Source organism: Mandrillus leucophaeus, unplaced genomic scaffold (genome assembly GCF_000951045.1).
Source record: "Mandrillus leucophaeus isolate KB7577 unplaced genomic scaffold, Mleu.le_1.0 Scaffold175, whole genome shotgun sequence".
NCBI classification, from domain to species: Eukaryota; Metazoa; Chordata; class Mammalia; order Primates; family Cercopithecidae; genus Mandrillus; species Mandrillus leucophaeus.
In genome coordinates, this window is record NW_012101754.1 from 2009062 (window position 1) to 2030245 (window position 21184).

At 37.4% G+C, this 21184-nt stretch overlaps 1 protein-coding gene across 3 annotated transcripts in view; it reads left to right on the top strand.

The window, feature by feature from the left end:
* TPP2 (tripeptidyl peptidase II) overlaps window positions 1-21184 on the top strand; it is an 83062-nt gene that overhangs the window by 56849 nt on the left and 5029 nt on the right. For all 3 annotated transcript variants that reach the window (XM_011977225.1, XM_011977224.1, XM_011977222.1), the window contains 3 exons: window positions 4126-4277; window positions 10677-10773; window positions 11839-11969. In XM_011977225.1, the coding sequence (XP_011832615.1) occupies window positions 4126-4277; window positions 10677-10773; window positions 11839-11969 (380 nt within the window). The remainder of the gene's footprint in view (window positions 1-4125; window positions 4278-10676; window positions 10774-11838; window positions 11970-21184) is intronic.

A 21184-nucleotide genomic window follows, 5' to 3' on the forward strand; every position in this document is an offset into this window, starting at 1 on the left:
GTGTATATCTTTGGAACATTGTGAAAATAGTTTGCAAGTCACTGCTTTAGAGAACAAGGAAAAGGTACTCTAGGAATCTATTAAAAATAGAAGGCACTTACCATGAAAGCCATAGCAATTATTTTTCTTATTTTAGTTGACCTTTCGCAAGTTTTGGTAGATTTTGTCTGAATTAGGTTGTATAGTTAGGAAAACATTGAATGAATAGAAAGGCATTTACTTGATGATTAGTAAAGCTTCATTTGAAGAACTTAGCAGCTAGAGTTATCTCTGCTTCTTCCTTTCTGTCTTCAATGCAAGTACACAATAAAGCTCTTATTTTAGAAATAATTAATATTACAGTTTTACAGTCACATTACGAAGAAAAAAATACATGTATAATTCCCGGTTGATGAAGATAAATAGCATTTTGTATATAATTCTTAATAGATTTTTTCTCTGGGTTTCAGTGACTTGATTTGAAAAAGTATGTCACCCTTTTTAAAATTCCTTGTAAAATGCAATAATATACTCTTTTTGTTTTTTTTTTAAAGAGTCTCACTCTACACTCCAGGCTAGATTACAGTGGCACAATCGTAGCTCACTGTTGCCTCCAGCTCCTGGGCTCAAGCGATCTTCCCACCTCAGCCTCCCTGGAGTGGCTGGGACTACAGGCATGTGCCACTATGCCTGGCTAAGTTTTACTTTTCGTAGAGAGAGGTCTTATTGCCCAAGGTGGTCTAAAACTCCTGGCCTCAGACAATCCTACTGGCTCAGCCTCCCAAAGTGCTGGAATTACAGACATGAGCCACTGCACCCAGCCTGAATATTGTCACTTTTAACAGATCATAAATAGCACTCAAATATGATATACATCTTTAAAATGGCTTATGTGAAGCTTTTAAAATTTTGAATATTCAGTTACTAATAATTTTAAGAACTAAAGAAATTGCTATTTGGAACCACAATTTAACTTACAGTGCATTGTGTTGCCCAGAGAGTAGTTATTGGTTTGGCAGGTGAGTTTGACTTTCTAAATAACACTGTTCAGTTTGAACACTGTTGAAATACTTCGTGAGTAGCTGGAATGCTTTTTTTCTAAACGTAACCATTAAATATGTACTGTAGAGAAATCTTCATAGCATTTCTGCTCTGAAGATTCTTCTTGACTGTCTCTTTAAACCATAATCAAGATTTCTCAAGATTAAAGGTACAAAATTATTTCTATTAAATTGATACTATGTTAACCCCTTGAGAATTGTCATAAAAATATTAATATTGGCACAAAGAAATTATTGTGATACAGCAAGTGACAAATAGCGCCATTTTTCTTTTGATTAGAAATTAAAACTACCAGGTTTATAATTTTTACTAATAAAAAAATTCCCTGTCCTGAAACATCTTGTAGGATTACACTAACTTTTATAGTTAATTTGATATATTTAATACGTAAAATGCTGATTACAAAACCTTGATTTTTGTTTCCGTGAGATAATTCATCATAAACTTTCTTTGTCTCTTTTTTGCTTTTAATGATAGTTTAAGGTTGCTAGGATATCTTTTTTCCTACTTCTGATAGGTCTTTGTTAGAGTTCATTGTAAATCCTAAATTAATTTTAAAGATGGCTCATTTTAAATTCAATTCTCTTTTCTCTGTTCTGTACTAAAACAATAGCACATATCTCTGAGTCTGAGGAGGAAGTGCCTCACAGCATACAGGCTGCCTCCCTAAGAGCAGCAGACCTCTCTCCCTCATACAGCGAGGAGGTGCGGGAAGCTCAGGGAGAAAGACTGGAGACCGCTCATTCTAGCACAGTGGGTGGCAGAGAAGCTCAATTCCATGGAAAATGGAGCTATATTAACAGAAAGTAAATATTGGAGGCCACTTAGCCCCTTCAATTCCTAGATGTGTTGTCTTTACTGTACTGATGACACGGATGCAGTCTGTTTTCATAAGAACTTGCTGGTAGAAGATCAGCTCAGATTTTGCGCTTACCTTGGCTTTGCTCAGGGCAGTGCCTGCCCAGAGAGTGAACCTTGAGAAGGAGAGGAGAAGGACAGGCAGCTGGGTCCTGAAAGAGCTAGCCCAAGCAGTAGACCTGTTTCCTTTTCCCAGTCTCATGTTTCACATAAGGACTTTGTTTACAGGTTCTGACTCCCTGACCTCAGAGGGAGAATGACAGCCAGTGGCTACGAATGGATTTATATGGTTATATCTGACGTCAAAGTGGTTTTCTGTGCTTTAAATGAATCAGTATGGAGATAGCAGTTATTATTTTGTGTTGGAATACTGTTAGAACTACAACCATAGTTCCTGGTTTACTGTTACATCATTTTATACCCTGAAATTGTGTTTATTTGTGAAAATTGTTAAAATGGGAATATTTGTGTAGTATATGCTCCTAAACATCCTATTTACAGGGAGGTGGGGACTTGCAATATTATTTTTTTACTCAACCAGAGTAAAGCTTTTTCAGTGAATGTCTTTTTGGTAACATTTGTTTCAATTTTATGAACTTTGTTAATTAAAATGAATATAGTATTTTAATTTAGCACCATTTTAAATACAAACCCAAAGATAGAAATTGAGGAACTGACTTAATAAATAATGGCTTAATTAAGGACACCCAGTTATTGTGCCAAAAACAAATCTAGCAGATATAGCATGTGATTTCATTTCCCAAATAATGCTTTACCTTTCACAAGTCAAGATTTATCTGTGAATAAAATAAATATAGTTACTCTCCATTTCTCTGCTGCTGTCTTCAAAGCAAAACTTCTCAAAAGACCCACAGACGTATTGACTTCCATTCTCTTTTCATCTCTGTCTTCTCTGGCCTGGACTGTTCCACTGTCCCCTGACACTGTTCTTGTCCAGGGGGGTCAGCAGGCTCTGTGCTGCCAGGTTTTCAGTTCCTTCCTACTTCATCGTACACTGCCTCTCAGCTAGGTGGGCAGTTGATCATTTTCCTTCTTGCTGGTTTTTCCTCAAGGCTTCCATGATCCCAGGTGCCTTTTGTTTTCCCTTTCTCACTCACAGAGCTGCTTTTTCCATTCTCCATCCCTAATCTTATTCATCTACATATTTTTCAGCATTGTCGGCAAACGCATTGGTTCTACCTTTAAAGATCTCAAATCTGTTCATTTTCTCCAATTTTGTTTTTAGTCTAAGGCGCAGCGTAGGGTTTCCTAGGTTTGTTTCCTAACTTGTTGTTTTCCTGCCTCCACGCTTACCCTCTATAATCTATTTTCCAAATAGAACACAAACCAAAATTTTCATCCATACAGGAACTAGAGTCATTAAACAAAAAGCAGAAATCTTTAATCATGTCACTGTCTTTTGTAAAACTCTTCTGGTATGCTTCTTAGTGCGCTTAGAATACTATATATGGTATTTTTTCTTTTCTTTTTTAAACCATATTCTCTCAAGCCCTACTTAAGTTGGCTGCCGCCTGCTTTCTCAGAAGATACAGCTGTGCTTGCTTTATACCCAGCTCAGGTCTTTACACTTGCTCATCTTCTCCTTGTTCATTTAGGGTCGTTTGCATAAGATATTACCTCTTCAGAGTGGCTTTCCGTAGCCACTTTGTGTACATCGGCTCCCCCTTGTTACCTGACAGTCACTCTATCCTTTTATTCTGTTTTGTTTTCTTCATATCAGATGTCAGCATCTGGTGTGTTCTTTACCTATTCGAGCATTACCTGGCACGTCGCGGGGACTCAGTAAGTCCTGTTGGTTTAATGAAGGTGTAAATGTCCCCTAAAATTTACTTAGAGGATCTTTTTTTACTTTGGACTTATTTCATCCTCTTCTCAGATTTAAAATGTGAAAGGTTAGTGTACTTTTGTCATCTGTCTGCCAAGTAAAGCCAAGAATACCAAATATACTCAAATGGAGAAAAGTGGGTTCTTCTCTCTTTTATTTTAAAGGAGATATTTGAAGTATCAGTACTCAGCATCAGTTTGTGAGAAAATTACTGTGACCAGAGATTGGAATTTTTGGTGTATTGTGACCCTTAGAATCTAGAATACAGTGTAGTACTACTCAGGTGCAGCCCATGTTACATGACATGTAGCTATTGAAGATGATTTTGACATATGTAAAATAAAGCATATTAATCTAAGAAGCTCTCTCCACATTCGTAGGATGTAATCCCTGTTCATTACTACTTAATACCTCCACCAACAAAGACTAAGAACGGCAGCAAAGATAAGGAAAAAGATTCAGAAAAAGAGAAAGATTTGAAAGAAGAGTTTACTGAAGCATTACGAGATCTTAAAATTCAGTGGATGACAAAGTAGGTTTTTAAATGTATTTTAATTCTTTAAATGTTTAGTTCTGTTTTCTCAACTATAACAATATTGTGTATATATACATAGACCGTATTTTAAAATGTTAACAGCAGATGATAGGATTATAGGTGCTTTTAAATTTTCCTCTTTTTATATAAATGTGTAATTTATTTAAATTATAAATTTGTAATTTTGTGATTAAATGTTTTAATTTTTATTTTAATCACTCTAATTTGTTCTTGGAAGATAATTATATTGGAAAGTATAAAAAAGAAAAATCACTTTTGCCCACAATTCATAAATAGTCATTGTCCTCATATTATTTTTTTCTTCTGTGTTTGTACATGTAGCAGTGTGGATAAAATTAGTTTCCATTTTTCAGTTACTTTTTTTATTATGATTTAACAGCCCTGTGAAATACCATTTGTAATGTCTGTGTTGTATATGGTTCTATGGATGCAACATAATGTATTTAAACGTTTTATTTTGCATATATATATTTATAGCTTTTCTTCCTGATGCTGTGATAAACATTTTTATACATAAAGGTGATTTTTTAAAATTTCCATCATGTGGCATCTTAAAAGTAAAAATCGTCTTGCTGTATTTTGCCAGATTGCCTTCTGAGATGAGTACAATAATTTACACTCATCTAGCCATGTATGTGTGCTACTACTCAATGCAAAAGCGGGCCATTACTGCTGTCTTAAATTACATCTCTAGTTATTATTAAAGGAGAGCTTTTTAGATGGTATCATTCATTATTAGTGTAGCTTCTGACAGTTGAGCGTATTCTTCACCTTTTTTTCCTGTTGAGACATTAGATGTTTCTGGTTGATTAAAACTTTTTACATGAAAGATATTAATGCTTTTCTGCACTTGGCACAGATTTTACTCTAGTTTACTCTTTGACTTTGGGCTTACTTTCTACTTGAAATTTATTCTATGTAGTCAAATCAGTTGCTTTTTCCATCTGTTGTGCAATATTTCTTTTACTGCTGGTATTTTATGGGAATCCTTTTTAGCTGATTATGTATGCATCCTTGCGGTTACATGGTTTTAGAGGGAATAGAAGTCATCATGATGTGAAAATACTTCCCAGAGATTGAACCATTGTAATGTCAGTTCACATGCAAATATACCTTTCCCACTTAAAACTACGTTGTATCTCCACTGGAAGTCAAAGTCTTCAGGTCGGTCTCTGCCTGATTTTAGGATGTCGTAAACAGTTGACAATAAAATATAAATTCTTCAAAAGTGAAATTGCAGAGATTGTCTTCTGGCATGACAGCCTGAGGAGACCCATGATGCTGGTCCCCAGTAAAACTAGTGAAAATTATTTAAAAACAAAACAAAACAACTTTTAAAAGCCCCTGGAAATGGTCCAAAGGACATACAGCAAATGAAGAAACATCTATTCAAAAATACCTACAAAAATTGGTTAAGAAAAGCAAGAGTCTGTGATATTTGAACCAAGACCACTGCCTCCCTTTCCTCTCGCAGTTCAGTGAGCCAGAAACTTGACTTCCGATCTTGCCTTCAGGAGCTCCAGCTCCTGGGGGAGGAAAGGCTTTCCTCCTTGGAGAAGCAGGATGTCATCATTTCTCATCCTGACCCACTGCCAGTTGCAGCGGCTCAGTTCCTGCTGAGTGCTGTCAAAAGGTGGGGACTCTCTTCTTCTGCTAACCCTTACTTGTGAGGTACTGTTGGGAACACTGGGGCCCTAATATCCAGGAGGCTGTGGTTCCATAGCACACGAGGCAAGCTGAGAAGACCACAGGAGAGTGCTAAGCTCCTTAAGTGGGCGTGTGACTCAAAGAAAAACATGCCATTCTTCCACTCCCTGTTCCAGAGCTTGGGCTTAGTGATTTTGCCAGTGGGGCCTCAGGAGTTCATAAAACTGACAGCTCCCAATTTCTTCCTGAAGGAATTGACTTCATTTGCAACAGAAGATAGAGAGGTCCATGTACCTAAGGGTTCTCTCCAAAACGGGGAAAAAAGGAATGAAAAAAAATGAACAGAGCAGAGCCTCAGAGAAATGTGGGATACCATTAGTGCACCAAGATCCATGGAACAGGAGTACCAGGAGAACAGAGAGAAAGCAAAAATATATCCAGTGAAATAATGGCTGGAAACACCCCATATTTTTTGAAAGATATTAACCTACATATCCAGGGAACTCAATGAACTCGAAGTAAATGGAAAGAAATCCACAAATAGACATAGCGTGTTAAAAATACTGAAAGTCAAAGATAAGGAGAAGATCTTGAAAGGAGCAAGACAAAACTCCTCATCACTTATAAAGAAATACTAGTAAGGTTAACAACTGACTTCTGAGCAGAAACAGTAGAGGTCAGATAGCAGTGGGATTCTGAGTACTCGAAGTCTCAACCAATAATCCTATATCCAGCAAAACTATCCTTTAAAAATGAAAATGAAATAAAAAACTCCCAGGTAAACCAGAGAATTTGTTGCTAGCAAACCCACCTTGTAAGAAGTACTAAAAGAGGTTCTTCAACCTGAAAGCAGGTGATCTCAGGCAGTAATTTGAATCTACATCGGTGAGAGTGGGGAAAGAAATGCTGGTAAAGTTAATTATTATGGAATTATAAAAGCATGAAGTTCTCCTTTTTTTCCTGTTAACTAATTTAAAAAGCTCTTCTATGAATGTTGTGTATATATTAGGCCTATGTAATATTTAAATGTAATATTCTGTAATATATATTTACTGATAGCACAAAGGAGCAAAACTGTATTGGGCTAAAGAAATGACTGCAGATAGTAAAGTAATTATTATAACAATTGATTGGTGTATAACAGTAATAGATACAACAGATAGAATAATACTACACAAGGAAGGAGAGGGGAGTAGAGCTATAAATGGATAACATTTCTATATCTCACTGAAATTAAGCTAGGAAAAATCTGAAGCTGATTCTTATAAGTTAAGATGTATATGGTAAGCCTTAGAGCAACCACTAAGGAAAACTAAAAATAAACTGAAAAAAATCATTAAATAAATTTAAATGTTCATTTAAAAATATTCACTTAATACAAAAGAAAGCTGTAAAGGAGGAACAGTGGAACAAAAAAAGACATAGGATACGTCAAAAACAAAAAATCAAATCGAAGACCTAAGTCCAAATATATCAATAATTTAAAGTTAACAGGAAATTAAGAGAATCCCATTTACAATAACATTGAAAAAAATAAAATGTGTCGGAATATGTTTAGCAAAAGAGATGTAAGAATTACACATCAAAGCTATAAAACATTGTTGAAAGAAATTTAAAAGACCTGAGTAAATGGAAAAGGTATTCCATGTCTGTGGACTAGTAGATTTAATATCATTACACTACTCTTCATATTGATCGAACGATTCAGTTGAATTCCCATCAGAATCCTTGAAGACTTCTTATAGAAATTAACAAGCTGATTCTAAAAGTCGTATGTGATTCCCTGAGACTCAGAATAGCCAGACAATCTTGAAAATTAAGAACAAAGTTGGGCTCACACTTCCTGATTCCAAAACTTAAATACAGAGCAACAGTAAACAAGACAGTGTTATACTGGCACAAGGGTAAGACATATATAGATTAATGGAATAGAATTAAGAGTCCAGAAATAAAACCATGTGTCTATGGTCAGCTGATTTTTATTTTTGGCAAGGGTGCTGATGCAAAGACCATTTAATGAGGAAAGGATAGTATTTTCAGCAAAGGATGCTGGGATTGGATAGCCATATGTGAAAAGAATGAAGTTGGACCCTTGCCTCACATCATGTATACAAGTTAACTCAAAATGTATCAGAGAGCTGAAACTATAAAACTCCTCAATGAGGACATAGTGGTAAACTTTCATGACCTTACATTTGGCAAACAATTTTTAAAGATACCAAAAGCATAAGTAACATAAGAAAAAAATAGATAATTTGGACTTAATCAAGATTAAAAGCTTTTGTGCTTCAAAGCATAGCATCAAGAAAGTGCAAAAAAAGGCCTATTTGCAAGTTATATATTTTTAAGGAACTTGTATGCAGAATATGTAAAGAATGCTGACCTTTCTTTTTTTAATATTTTGAGGCAGGGTCTCTCTCACTCTGCCACCCAGGCTGGACTGCAGTGGCACGATCATAACTCACTGCAGCCTTGAACCCCTGGGCTCAAGGGATCTTCCCACTTCAGCCTCCCAAATAGCTAGGACTACAAGTGCACGCCACCACGCCCAGCTAATTTTTTTAGGGGATGGAATCTCACTGTGTGGCCCAAGCTAGTCGAACTCCTGGCCTCAAGTAATCCTCCTGCTTCAGCTTCCCATAGTGTTGGGGTTACAGGCATGAGCCACCTCCACACCCAGCCCCCAGAATACATAAGTAATTCCTACAATTTTGTAATACAAAGGCAAATGGCCCAATTTTTTAAATGGGTGAAGAATCTGAATAGATATTTCTATAAAGATATACAAATGACCAGTAAGTGCATGAAAAGATGCTCAAAATCAGTAGTCTTCAGGGAAACGCACATAAAAATCACAATGAAATAGAACTTCACACTAGGATGGCTAGAATCACAAAGTCAGATGATGAGTTTTGGCAAGTATGTGGACAAGGCAGAATCCTCAGACATTGATGGTAAAGAATACAAAAATGATGCAGACTTTTTGGAAAGCAATCTGACTGCTCTTCAAATGATTAAGCTTAGTTTCCATATGGCCCAGCAGTTCCACTCCCAGGTATATACCTAAGGAAAATAAAAACCTATATTCACACAAAAACATGTTCATGACAGTTTATAGCAGCATTATTCATAATGGCCGAAAGGTGGAATATCCATCAGCTGATGAATAGACAAACAAAATGTGATGTATCCATACAGGGGACTCCTCTTCAGCCATGAATAGGATTAATACAGGCTCCAACATGAATGAACCTTGAAAATAGTATGTTAAGTGGTAGTAGCCAGTCACAAAAGACCTTGTATTAATATGATTCTATTCATATTAAATGTCCAGAATGAGGAAATTTTCTGTAGAGACAGAAAGTAGATTAGTGGTTGCTTAGTGCTGGGGAGGCTGGGGAGATCTGATAGCTAAAGGGTATGGCCATTTCTTTTTGTATTGATGAAAAATATTTTAAAGTTGACTGTTGTGATAGTTGCATATATCTGTTACTATGCTGGAAAACATTGAAATTTACACTTAAAATGGGAAAATTGTGTGGAGAAAAAATTGAAAAGGTTTACCTAATAGGTGTTTTAGAAGAAAACAGCAAAAAATTATTACCATTCCCTTACAAAACTTAAAAAACCTTAGAACGTTTTTTGGAAAAAAAAAAAATTTATAATTAAGGTGCAGTAGTTTTAACATGTAAAATGAAAGTGCTGATTTTGCCCTTGTATAATTGTTAGGGAAAAGAGAAAAACAGGACTTAATTTTTTTTGTACTAAGAATTAGTGTAAATTTTGTTGTCTACAAGTTAAATTTATTTTCATAGAAAGTTAGTTAGAGTATCAAAATCCCAGTCAACCTTATTTTTATGCTACTATGGAGTTTTGTTAATATAGTAAGTGACTTTAATGTAAGTTACCCACTTCTGGTGCTAGTTACTTACCATTTGTATGTTAATTTGTTTTTATCCTGATACATATAATCAGGTAGAATTGAGAATGTTATTCAGCCTCTGCATCAGGGAATGTAGAATAACTGTATTCATTCAAGACTTTAGAATTTTCAGAAAAGTTTAAATTTTTATTTTTTTTAGAATTTTCAGAAGAGTTTAATAGATCTTAGACATTTTTAAATCTTTTCATCTTTCTAGCTATTTGTGAATGTGCTTTTCTTCCTTTTAAATAAATATGATAGCTGGTATGTAAGAAAGCTATTGATGCATATTTTTATTTGGATATCTTATTGAACTCTTAATTGAAATAATTTTCAGTTTTTATTTATTTTATTTTTTGTTTTTGTTTTCTTTGAGATGGAATCTCACTCTGTCACCAGGCTGGAGTGCAGTGGCTCAATCTCAGCTCACCGCAACCTCCGCCTCCCAGGTTCAAGTGATTCTCCTGCCTCAGCCTCTCGAGTAGCTGGGACTACAGGCGTGTGCCACCACACCCAGCTAATTTTTGTGTTTTTAGTAGAGATGGAGTTTCACCATGTTGGCCAGGATGGTCTTGATCTCTTGACCTTGTGAGCCACTGCACCCAGCCCAGTTTGATTTATTTTGTTTTCTAGTTAACCATTTATACTACCTGCCAATAATGATAATCCTTGTCAATGACTATACATTTCAGATTAATGTCTTATTTTATTGGCTTAAACTTCCAAGCAATGTTAAATAATAGAGAAGACAGAAATACTCTTTTTAAAAGAAAAAGTAAATATTTATCTCCTTCTTACATACTTAGGCTGGATTCTAGTGACATTTATAACGAATTGAAAGAAACATATCCTAATTATCTTCCTCTGTACGTTGCTCGACTTCATCAATTGGATGCTGAAAAGGTTAGACATGTTCATTCTAATACATCTTATTTTGTTTGTAATTAGATAAGGTTTGTGTTTTGAGGAAAAGTGCATTATTATCTTTCTCTTTTGTTCTTGCTAACTAAAACATGTTTTCTCAAATTGAATGTTGTATTAAGCTGTTTTCATGAAGGTTATTATAAGACCTAGCCACTACTCTGAGTTTAGTTTAGGATTCTTGCTCATACTTGGTCAGTGAGATTAGTAATAGAGAAGATACCCTAAGGACTGTTTTCATTACCTTAACCTAAAGGGTAAGGGGCAGAAGGTAGTAATCCTGGCCAGGTGGAAATCTGAACACCTTCGCTGAAAGAATTCCTACTTTGCATTAACTTTGTTAATGACTCCCATTTGTGAGAGTTGGCTGTAGTTCTAGCCTGTGATGAGATGAACCAGTTCTCATTAGTCATCAAAGCAGTGGAAAAGTGCTGTCCTAATCAAGATAAAACTCATCAAGGGTTCAGAGTGAACCAAAGGGTGTTTAAAGGAGATTTCTTAAAACACTTTAACAAGAAAGAGGCAAATTGTTGGGAACATCATGGTAATCACAGTTAGACTGTTGATTATAATGTTTACTGTCATCTTTGTGTTTTTCATGATGGATCAGAAAGAACTGGTTTCATCAGCTAGGGTTTTTTTTTTTTTTTTCTCCCTGTTTTCAGGTAGTGTGCAACTTGAGTAATAACAATAGCCAATCACATTTCTAGAATCTTAAGAAATATAGAAAAGGAGTTACTTTTGTTAAAAAAAAAAAAAAAAAGAAAACTTTACATTTTTATGAAGTTTATATTTTGCTTACTTTTACCATTGTACTCCAGCAGGGAATGTAAATAAGGTATTTTTATTATACATCTGAGCTCAAGTTTTATAGATATCAGCAATTAGAAAAATTACATTAGGAGAGAGCATGGAGCCCCCTGGGTTCAATTATGTAGTTTACTCACATTGCAGTTGTAGCTCTCATGGTTGAGACAGCAGAAGTGTAATTTCTTTCATATGCTGATTGATGTACCTATTTTTTATTACTTCTTTTTTCATCTCCAGGAACGAATGAAAAGACTTAATGAAATTGTTGACGCGGCAAATGCTGTTATTTCTCATATAGATCAAACAGCCCTAGCAGTTTATATTGCGATGAAGACTGATCCCAGGCCTGATGCAGCTACTATAAAAAAGTACCTAACCAGTAAATAATCTTTCTTGCATCTCATTTCTTAGTTAACTTGTTTTAAAAGTAGGGACTAATAATATAGAGAATATTGCTTTTCTGATGTTTGTTATATCCTTATAATGGGAATTATCACTATTTGGATACTCTCTCCTTAGAAATTTTAAAATAATTTTGTCCAATCTTTTTAAAAGCCGAAGAAAAGTAGTTTGCCTTCTCTGCTATTAAGTACTGTCAAGGTGGAGAGATATGAGTATCTGTGATCAAGCAGTCCAACCACTTGAGAGGGTTTATGTGAATTGGACCATATCAGGAAGACAAAAATTAACACTGTAAAATTAATTTTTAAAATGTTTATTGTCCAATAACATGAAAAACCCAATATTTGGTTTGTAGTGAAATAAATGATAAAAAATAAAATTAGGTAAAACTATCTGGCAACTTTTATGAAACTGGCTTTATAGTATTACTTAGGGAGAATAGAAGGAAAGAATTTAGAGTTTTGCCTTTAGAAAACCTAATGCTGTGTGTAAATAGAGAAGCTTCCCTGGGTTTATGAGTGGTTGGTGTGGTTCCTTCCATGCAGGAGTGTGATTTCCATATGTTGATATAATGGTCCAGTGACTCTGAACCAAGCTACCATTTGGTCACTTTCACCCTTCCATGAACTCTTAAACCATCACCTCATGGTAGCTCTTCCAATGTCAGTTACTTGTTTATCACTTTGGTTCATTTTCAACATAACAAGATCGTTAACTAGTAGAAATATCCTGATTCTTTTGTGGTTATTATAACTAATTAACCAAAACTATTCAGGCTGCCTGAAAATACTAAATTTTCCTTAAAAATTTTATCAGTTTTAGTATTTTTTTCTACATAAAATAGTTGGATTCTAAACTGCTAGAATTCTTTTCATTATATCATTTATATTGACACTATAGGATCTTATGAATCTTACAAGCAATAATTTGCAAGTGGGATAGAATGTATTTAAAATTAGTTCTTTGGCCACTGTTATTACCTTTTCATATTTTTCAAAAGAGTAGTCTCAAACCATTGCCATTTTGTTGTTGTTGTTAATAATAGAAAATACAGCCGCCATTTATTAAGTGCCGATTATATACAAGGGACTATTGAGGGCATTTTAAATACATTGTTTTATTTAAATTTAGTCTTCCAAACAACATGAAAGGCAGAGGCCTTTGTATCCCCCTTTTAAGGAAGAGAAAACTGAAGTTCAGAGGGGTTAGATGACTTGGCCCAGTTGCCACTGCTAGGACGTTGGAAAGCACATAGTCAAATCAGGGTCTGCCTCCACAGCCCATGCCCTTTCTTTTCTCTGTATATTCTTACTGCCTTCTTGAGAAAGTTAACATAACTCATTATTATCTCACAGAAAAAGGAGCATCATCTGCCTCCCACACATCCTCATTGTGTTCCTTTCTGTCTCAGGGTGATCATTGTTCATCTTATTATAAGAGGAGGCTGGCCTTGGTCACTTTAAAACTGTCTTCTGCAGATCACCAGTGATAACCAGTTGCTAAAAAAGAATGGCCCATTTTGAGTCTTCCTTGAGCTCTCTGCAGCCCCTGCCATTAACTATCCCATATACTTTCTAGCTTTTGTTATTTTTTATACTTTGTGAAAATAATATGATTTTCTCAAACTCAGATATTACATGAAATAACACATATGGTTTTCTCAATTTTACCATCCACAGAGGAAACTCAATCTCGGATTACAGTGAGCCATAAACTAATACAAAATTAGTTTTATTTTGTTATTGGTCTTTTTTAATCACTGTTTTTAATCTCTTTTTTTTTTAATTTCTACTCTTTGGAGATTACTAGACACTGACTATCATGGCTATTGGAAATAAGCCGGGATAAAACTAGAAAGAAGCCATAAAACTTTGTAAAAATGCTGAGAGTGGAGCTGCTTTAAGTTTTTAGCAACACTGGGTCAACTTGTCTATCCTTGTAATTAAAGAATTTCTCTCCAGGCCTTTGCTTTGGCCTGACTGAAATAGACTCTGGCCAGGTTGTGTTTGGACAGAAGACAATTTTCAGAGTTGAAATATTTTACAAGATGCTATCAAGAAATACTTAACATTTCTTACAGATGTCATCTGTGGGCAAGTAGCAGCCAACTTAAGCATTAATTTCTCATTTCCATGCAAAATTGCTTTCTCTTAAATCACTAACATCAAATATTATAAAATGCCATTTTCTAATCTTAAAAATGATATTAACTTTTTGTTAATTTGATTTCAAGGTATTTATTGAGCAAATACTTCATGTAAGGCATCACTGACTGGGACTTAAAAAATGAACAAAATAGTCTCTACTTTTAGGAAACTTACCATCTAATATAGAAGATGAAATTGCCAGATAGGAAATTATTAAGAGATAATGAAATACAAGTATTTTTTAATAAATATTTCAAATTGTAAAAACCTGTAGAAAGAAAAGCTGACTTTCTCCTGAGTGGAAAAAGCCTCATGTATTAAAAAGGTATTCAATCTCAGCCAGTCAGTACACAACCTAAGGAGAGGAAAGGAATACTCTAGATATGTAGCTTAGAGTACATGATCAGAGGATGCTAAAATAGAAAGGGCTCTTACGGCTAATTTAACCCAGGTCTGACAAATGCAGATTACCTATGTCACCTCCAGGTTGCCTTCTGATTTCTGCATCATTCCAGCCCTTCTCTGGGCAGCCAGGATCCATCAGGCAGCATTTGCCGAGTCTGCCCTGCAGACTCTGGCCGAGCGACGGATGAAAGGAGTACTCAGACACAGGTATCCAGTGAAAGAGCGGGCTAGGGGACTGCCAGCACTAGGGGCCGAAGAGAGTTAGTAGTCCCCCTAAGCCAGTGATGCTCACATTTATTTATTAGAGATTTAATGACAAAGGCATGGAGCAAACACAATTTGTGGGTAATAAACATTGTCGACCCCCCAAGCAGAGAGCAGTCCTGCATGCAAATGATCAAAGATTGGTTTTTGGAGACAGGAGTAAACAAAGTTATCTAGATAAGTTCCTTTACATTCCCTTGTTATCTGCCCTTTGCTCTCTGGCTCCAGATAAGAGAATTTGGCTGCCTTCGGTCAAATCCTCTTTCGAAGCTTTTGTGAGACCTCCCAACCTTCCAAGAAGGTTTGCATCTTTCCTTCTCACTTTTACCCACCACCCTGACTGGTGTCCTACATCTCCCCCTTTTCTGTTTTTTGCATCAGGTTTTGTTGATTGAAGAGTACAGATGTGTGCAGTAACCAGTTTGTCTGGCATAGTGATTACTGCTTGTATTCCAGCTTTACATTCCTAGAATTAGTAAATAATATAAGACAAACATGAGTATAATCAGTAACATGCTTTTCCAATCAAGGAGTGATGTGTAGTTTTTCTTGGCACCTCAGTCCAATGTGTGCTGTTACTAAGGAACCCCACTGGGGGTGTATTAACCCCTTCCAGCCAAGCAGTTACATTATTAGAGCCTGGGAAGGTGGTGTCTGCCCAGGTAACAGGGCAGAAGAAAGGCAAATCTAAGAGATGAGCCCAGTAGAGGTAGCAGGTACGGGTTGCAGGCAGAGTGAGAGAATACAAAGGTTTAATACCCTATGAGAGTTGCAGTGTACAGCAGAAGGTATAGCAAGGAACAGATTATCTGGAGTGAATGATATCTATGTCTAGAGCAGGATTCGCTTAGCCTCCTGAGTTTTCTTCTTCAGCATCCCCCAGGTAATGTCCGGGGCTTGTGTCATCTGAAGAAGCCGCATCATCCAGGGCTATGGGTCCTGCAGGGTCATTTTATTCATTTCTGGTACCAGATTGGGTCCTAGCCATGCTATGGTATGGTTTGATGCCTCATGCTGGAATCCAGAGAGGACCTGAGGGGGTGTGAACACAAGCATATCTTCTTCCCAACGTTAACAATTCATTTGAACCACACCATACATTACTGTTTATATCTTTCCATAAAACTGCAGGGTTTAATGTCTTGAGAGGTTTTAGCAAAGTGCTTTTCTATAGCTGATTGAAATTTATCATTTAGATTTACAAAGTAAGGATAAATAAGGCTTGTGCCAGTGGTGTTGCAGGGTCCTTACTCATATTCCTTTGTTGTTGTTGTTGTTTTCTGAGCGTATTTTTAAGGGCAGATTGGACACGTTCTACTATGGCCTGTCCTTGGGGGTTGTAAGGGATGCCTGTGGAATATTGGATGTTCCACGTGTGACAAAATTGCTGAAATGTTGAGCTGGCATAAGCTGGACCATTATCAGTTTTAATTTTTGTGGGCCACTCCATAAATGCAAAAGTTAAAAGAAGATGTTTAATAACATATTAGGCAGACTTTGCAGGAAGAGCATGTGTGCTGATTAGGTGAGAATTGGTATCAACAGATACATGTACATATCTTAGTTTTCCGAATTTAGGGACATGTGTAACATCAGTTTGCCATAGCTGATTAGGATCTAGTTCTTTAGGGTTAACAGCTGTTAAAGGAGCAGACGTGCCTGTGAGCTGGCAGTTTGGGCATTGCAGGATAATGTGTTTAGTCTTTGGGTAAGTTGAAATTGGTTAGATAATTTTCTCCAATTTTGGTGGAAACGTTGATGCGAATGGGTGGCTTGGTCAAGCAGTGACATCATAATCTGCGGATCTGCTTGATCATTGCCATAAGCTAGGGGGCCAGGCAGTGAGCTGTGGGCCCGAATGTGTGTAATAAAACTAGGATGTGTACGTTGATCCACCAATTGCTGAGATCAAAGAAAAACTACACACAGGGTGGGCTCAAGAGTGGACTTAATGAGGGCTGTTTCAAGGTTTTGCAATAAACAAACAGAGTAAACAGAGTCACTAACAATATTGATAGACTGAGCAGAAAAGGTCTCCAGGGCCAATATTAAGGCTCCAACCTCAGCTCTCTGAGTGTTATTAAATCCAGAACGAATGAGGGAATTGCGCAGTCTCCACCAAATAGCCACTTTCCCATTTTTTACCAGAGCCGTCAGTAAAAAGCATTAAAGCATTAGGTATGGTGAGGGTGAACCACTTTTGTAGGCATAGCTACAGGAGTACAAGATAAGAACTGAAGTAGTTTATCAGCAGGAAGGGCATGCTCTATATGGCCTGTATAATCAGAGAGTACTATTTGCAGGTCTAGAGATAAGGGCAAGACTACCTCGAATTGCTTTTTACTTAAAGGAATTCTGATGACATCAAGGTCATAACCTAGCAACTGATGGCATCATCTGCAGCCTAAATAGACGACTTTACTAACTAGTTGGATATAGGGAGATAGAGTTTTAGTTCCGGTGTGTGAGCAAAAAACCCATTTTAGGAAGCATAGCCCTGTGGACATCTGTCCTATTTAATCCTGTTGGGGAATGCTTAGTAGGAAAAACAAACAATTGAACTGAATATTGAATATTGTGGGTCTGTGCAATCCAGTTGCCTCTGAAAAATAGCATGCTGTATTTCCTCAATTTCCCTTTTTGCTGCAGGAGTTAAATACGTGGGAGAGTCTAGGGCTGTATTGCCCTTTAGGATAGAAAGCAGGTTTTGTAATGTATCAGTAGTTATGCGCAAGGTGGAGCGAAGCCAGTTAATATCGCCTAGTAATTTCTGATAATCATTTAAGGTGTGTAAGTTGTTAGTATTTAATTTAACTTTTTAAGGTCTTACTGACCGGTAAGTTAGAATGTTTCCAAGATATTTCCAAGGAGAAGACAATTGTACTTTTTCAAGTGCTATGATTAAACCTCTTAACTGTGTATTCTTTACGACAGAGGCATATAAACTTAAAAGTACTGGCTCTGTTGGAGCTGCTAGTAAAATATCATCCATAAAATTAATAATCTTGCAATTAGGCAAGTCTTTTCTACTGGGGAGCAAAGCCTGATTTACCTGATACTGACACAATATTCCTTGAGGAAGTACTTTCCAATGAAATTGGCGAGCTGGCCTCTATTGATAACTGCTATTGTAAACACAAATTTTTCTCTGTCCTGTTCTGCAAGGGGAATAGTATAAAAGCAGTCTTTTAAGTCAATAAAGTCAATAAGACTATAGGCCAATCTATAGGAATCGCCGCTGGGGAAGGGAGGCCCTGTTGAAGGGGCCTCATAGCTTGCAAATTAGCATTGATAGCCCATAAGTCATGCAAAAGTCTCCATTTGCCAGACTTTCTGGGAATGACAGAAATAGGCGAATTCCAAGTGCTGTTTGACGGTTGTATATGGCTGGCTTTTAATTGTTCCTCAGCTGATTCATGGGCTCTTTGTAACTTCTCTCCCTTTAAAGGTCACTGTTCTACCCAAATAAGATTTTGAGAGAACCTCGTCAGGGATAGGGGAGGAGTAACAGTGGATCTCTAATAACATTATTAGAGATCTGCAGAGTGACCTCAACCCTCTTGTAAATGGGCTAGCAGCTCTGTTTTTTGTTTTTGTTTTTGTTTTTTTATGCTTTTCCTTATGTCTTTTTAAGCATTAAAACTAACGGTTCATACACCTAATTGCCTTGTCGATTTTGCATTACCAGGCAGGCCAAGAGCTCCCCTTCTAATGCCACTTGCCTAAGACAGGGTCCCATAGCTATAGCATATTCCTTGTCTTTTCTCCAATTTATTGGAGGAGGGAGCTCAGGCAAAACCTCCATTCTGTCTTTGTTATTTTTGCCCTGTAACAGCGGGGCTGAGGGAGAAGGAGGAGGTGGTAAGGTAGATGATGGCTCCTCCTCCCTTCCCTTTGTAGGCTCTTCTGTGTACCGTGGGACCAAAGCAGCCCTAACTAAGACCTGTAACCTTAGAGATGTTACTGGGACCTGTTGCCCTTGTGCATGATGTTTAGGATTTCTCCCGACTTGTTCCCAGAGCTCTATGTCTAGCGTACCTTCTTCCAGGAACCATGGGTTATGGGAAACAACAGTTTGCATTAGGTCCCTTAATTGAGCCTGTGAAAACGAGGCTCCACTAGCTTTAAGCAGCTGTTTCAATAGTTTTATATACTGTTGCTGTTGAGCTGATAACTGTTGCCCCATGATGAAACCCTAGCCTGAACAAGTCCCTCGAACTTGGAAATCCCAAGCGGGCACCAGTGACTTACTGACTGTGCAGTCTCTTCACCTTCATTTTTGAGGGTTCCATTGTGATCCATTGCAGCGTTCCTCACACGGGGCACCACCTGCCAAGTCTGTCCTGCAGACTCTGACTGAGTGACGGATGAAAGGAAAGGAGTACTCAGGCACAGGTATCCAGTGAAAGAGCGGGCTAGGGGTCTGCCAGCACTAGGGGCCGAAGAGAGATAGCAGTCCCCCTAAGCCAGCGATGTTCACATTTATTTAGCACAGATTTAATGACAAAAGCTTGGAGCAAACACAATCTGTGGGTAATAAACATTGTCGACCCCCAAGTAGAGTGAATGATCAAAGGTTGGTTTTTGGAGACAGGAGTAAACAGATTTATCTGATAAGTTTCTTTACATTCCATTGTTATCTGCCCTTTGTTCTCAGGCTCCAGACAAGAGAATTTGGCTGCCTTCAACCAAATCCTCTTTCAAAGCTTTTGCAAAACCCCCCGGCCTTCCAAGAAGGTTTCCATCTTTCCCTGTAACTTTTACCCACCACCCTGATCGATCTTCTACAAGCATTGGCCTGGGTGTGGAAACCTGCCTTGTCAACCCATTGCTGTTCCAAGCCCCTTTTCTGCTTCACAAAATCAGGATAGTAGTTGTGCCTGACACCTTGGGTTGTTGGAAGGCATAAACAAAGGACTGCTGAGAAGACATTTAAGGATGGCACTTGGCATCTAAGAGTGGAGGAGGGGAAGGAGGGTGGGTCAGGCGATGACAAGCCATGCAGATGCCCCACAGCTTGGAAGCCCCAAAAGTCTACTTGTAAATCCTTTTCTTAATTCCAATGTATACAAGCAGTACCCAGAAACATCTCCACAAAAAGGGAGTGAAAGTTGGTTCTTAAAGCTTTGAAATGCTGTGCTGAGAAGCACTGAGGGATCTTTTAGGCATAGTTTCATTTACATTGCAAATGTATTGGGGTTGGTAATTGTCCTCTTTGATGAACTCTGCCAGTCTGAAGGAATTTCTCAGCAGCTCTACTATCCACGTTGCCTCCCTGCTCACTTTCAAGGTACCAGATCAAATGGGCTTTGAACCTCTGAGAATACCCCAGTCTCCGGCAATGTTTCAGCAACAGCATTTTCCGTGGTACTTAGCATTCATGTTCCCTGCCATGCGGCCTCTTAGATTAACAGGACTCTTTGGTGCACAGATTAATGTGGGTGAGCCCTTGAGCTGTCAGGTTTTTGGGCTGATGGCTGCCTTTCCTACTGCGGATCCTTATTGATGGTATAGTCCCGGCAGGTTTCACATGCTACACATTTCACTCTGAGTCTTTCAGAGTCACTCTTAGCCGTTAGTTTGTTCCACAGCTAAGTGCCTCATCATCATTTTCTCAGTACTTCTAGTCCACATTTTTTTCACGTGTATCTGACATGAGTTGGACAGAATGCCTCAAATAAGCATACATTCTAGAGACTAACACTTTCCCCTGGAGTGTAGGTGGTTGTTGTTTTTCATTCAGCAATGATTTATTGAGTTTCCATTCTGTGCCGGGCATTATCCTAGGCACTTGGAATGCATTGAAGAAAACAAAGATGCCTGCCCTGGATCAAGGCAGTGTGCCATAGTGATTAAGAGCACAGATTACAGATTTCTACTGCTAAGCTTAGAATCCTGGATCTGCCACTTCCTAAGTGGAGGACCTTGAACAAATAGCATAGTCTCTTTGGGCCTGAGTTTCCTCCTTTGCAACGTGGCAGTAATTAATAGTCTCTCTTACTCAGAATGGTTTGAATGTGAATGAATTAACGTGTTAAAATGCTGAGACAGTTGCTGGCACATTCAGAGTAAAGCATTATATTTGGTTGTCCTAGTCATGAACTGAAAGTTTTAAGACATGACCTCTGTGTATACACATAGACAAATATGTAATGATTGCTGTCTATAAGAAATCTGAAAACTCAGAAGACATTGACCTCATTAAGAGTTATATAGCTAAAAGAATTTAGAATAGTGATTAACCTTTCAACTCTGTTGCTTCTGGCATTCTGTTTCAACAAAGTGCAGCTACCCTAACTCGTTTAATCTATATGTGTAATATAGTAGCTCATTTGATGTTTATTAATAAGGCATCTTATTTGATG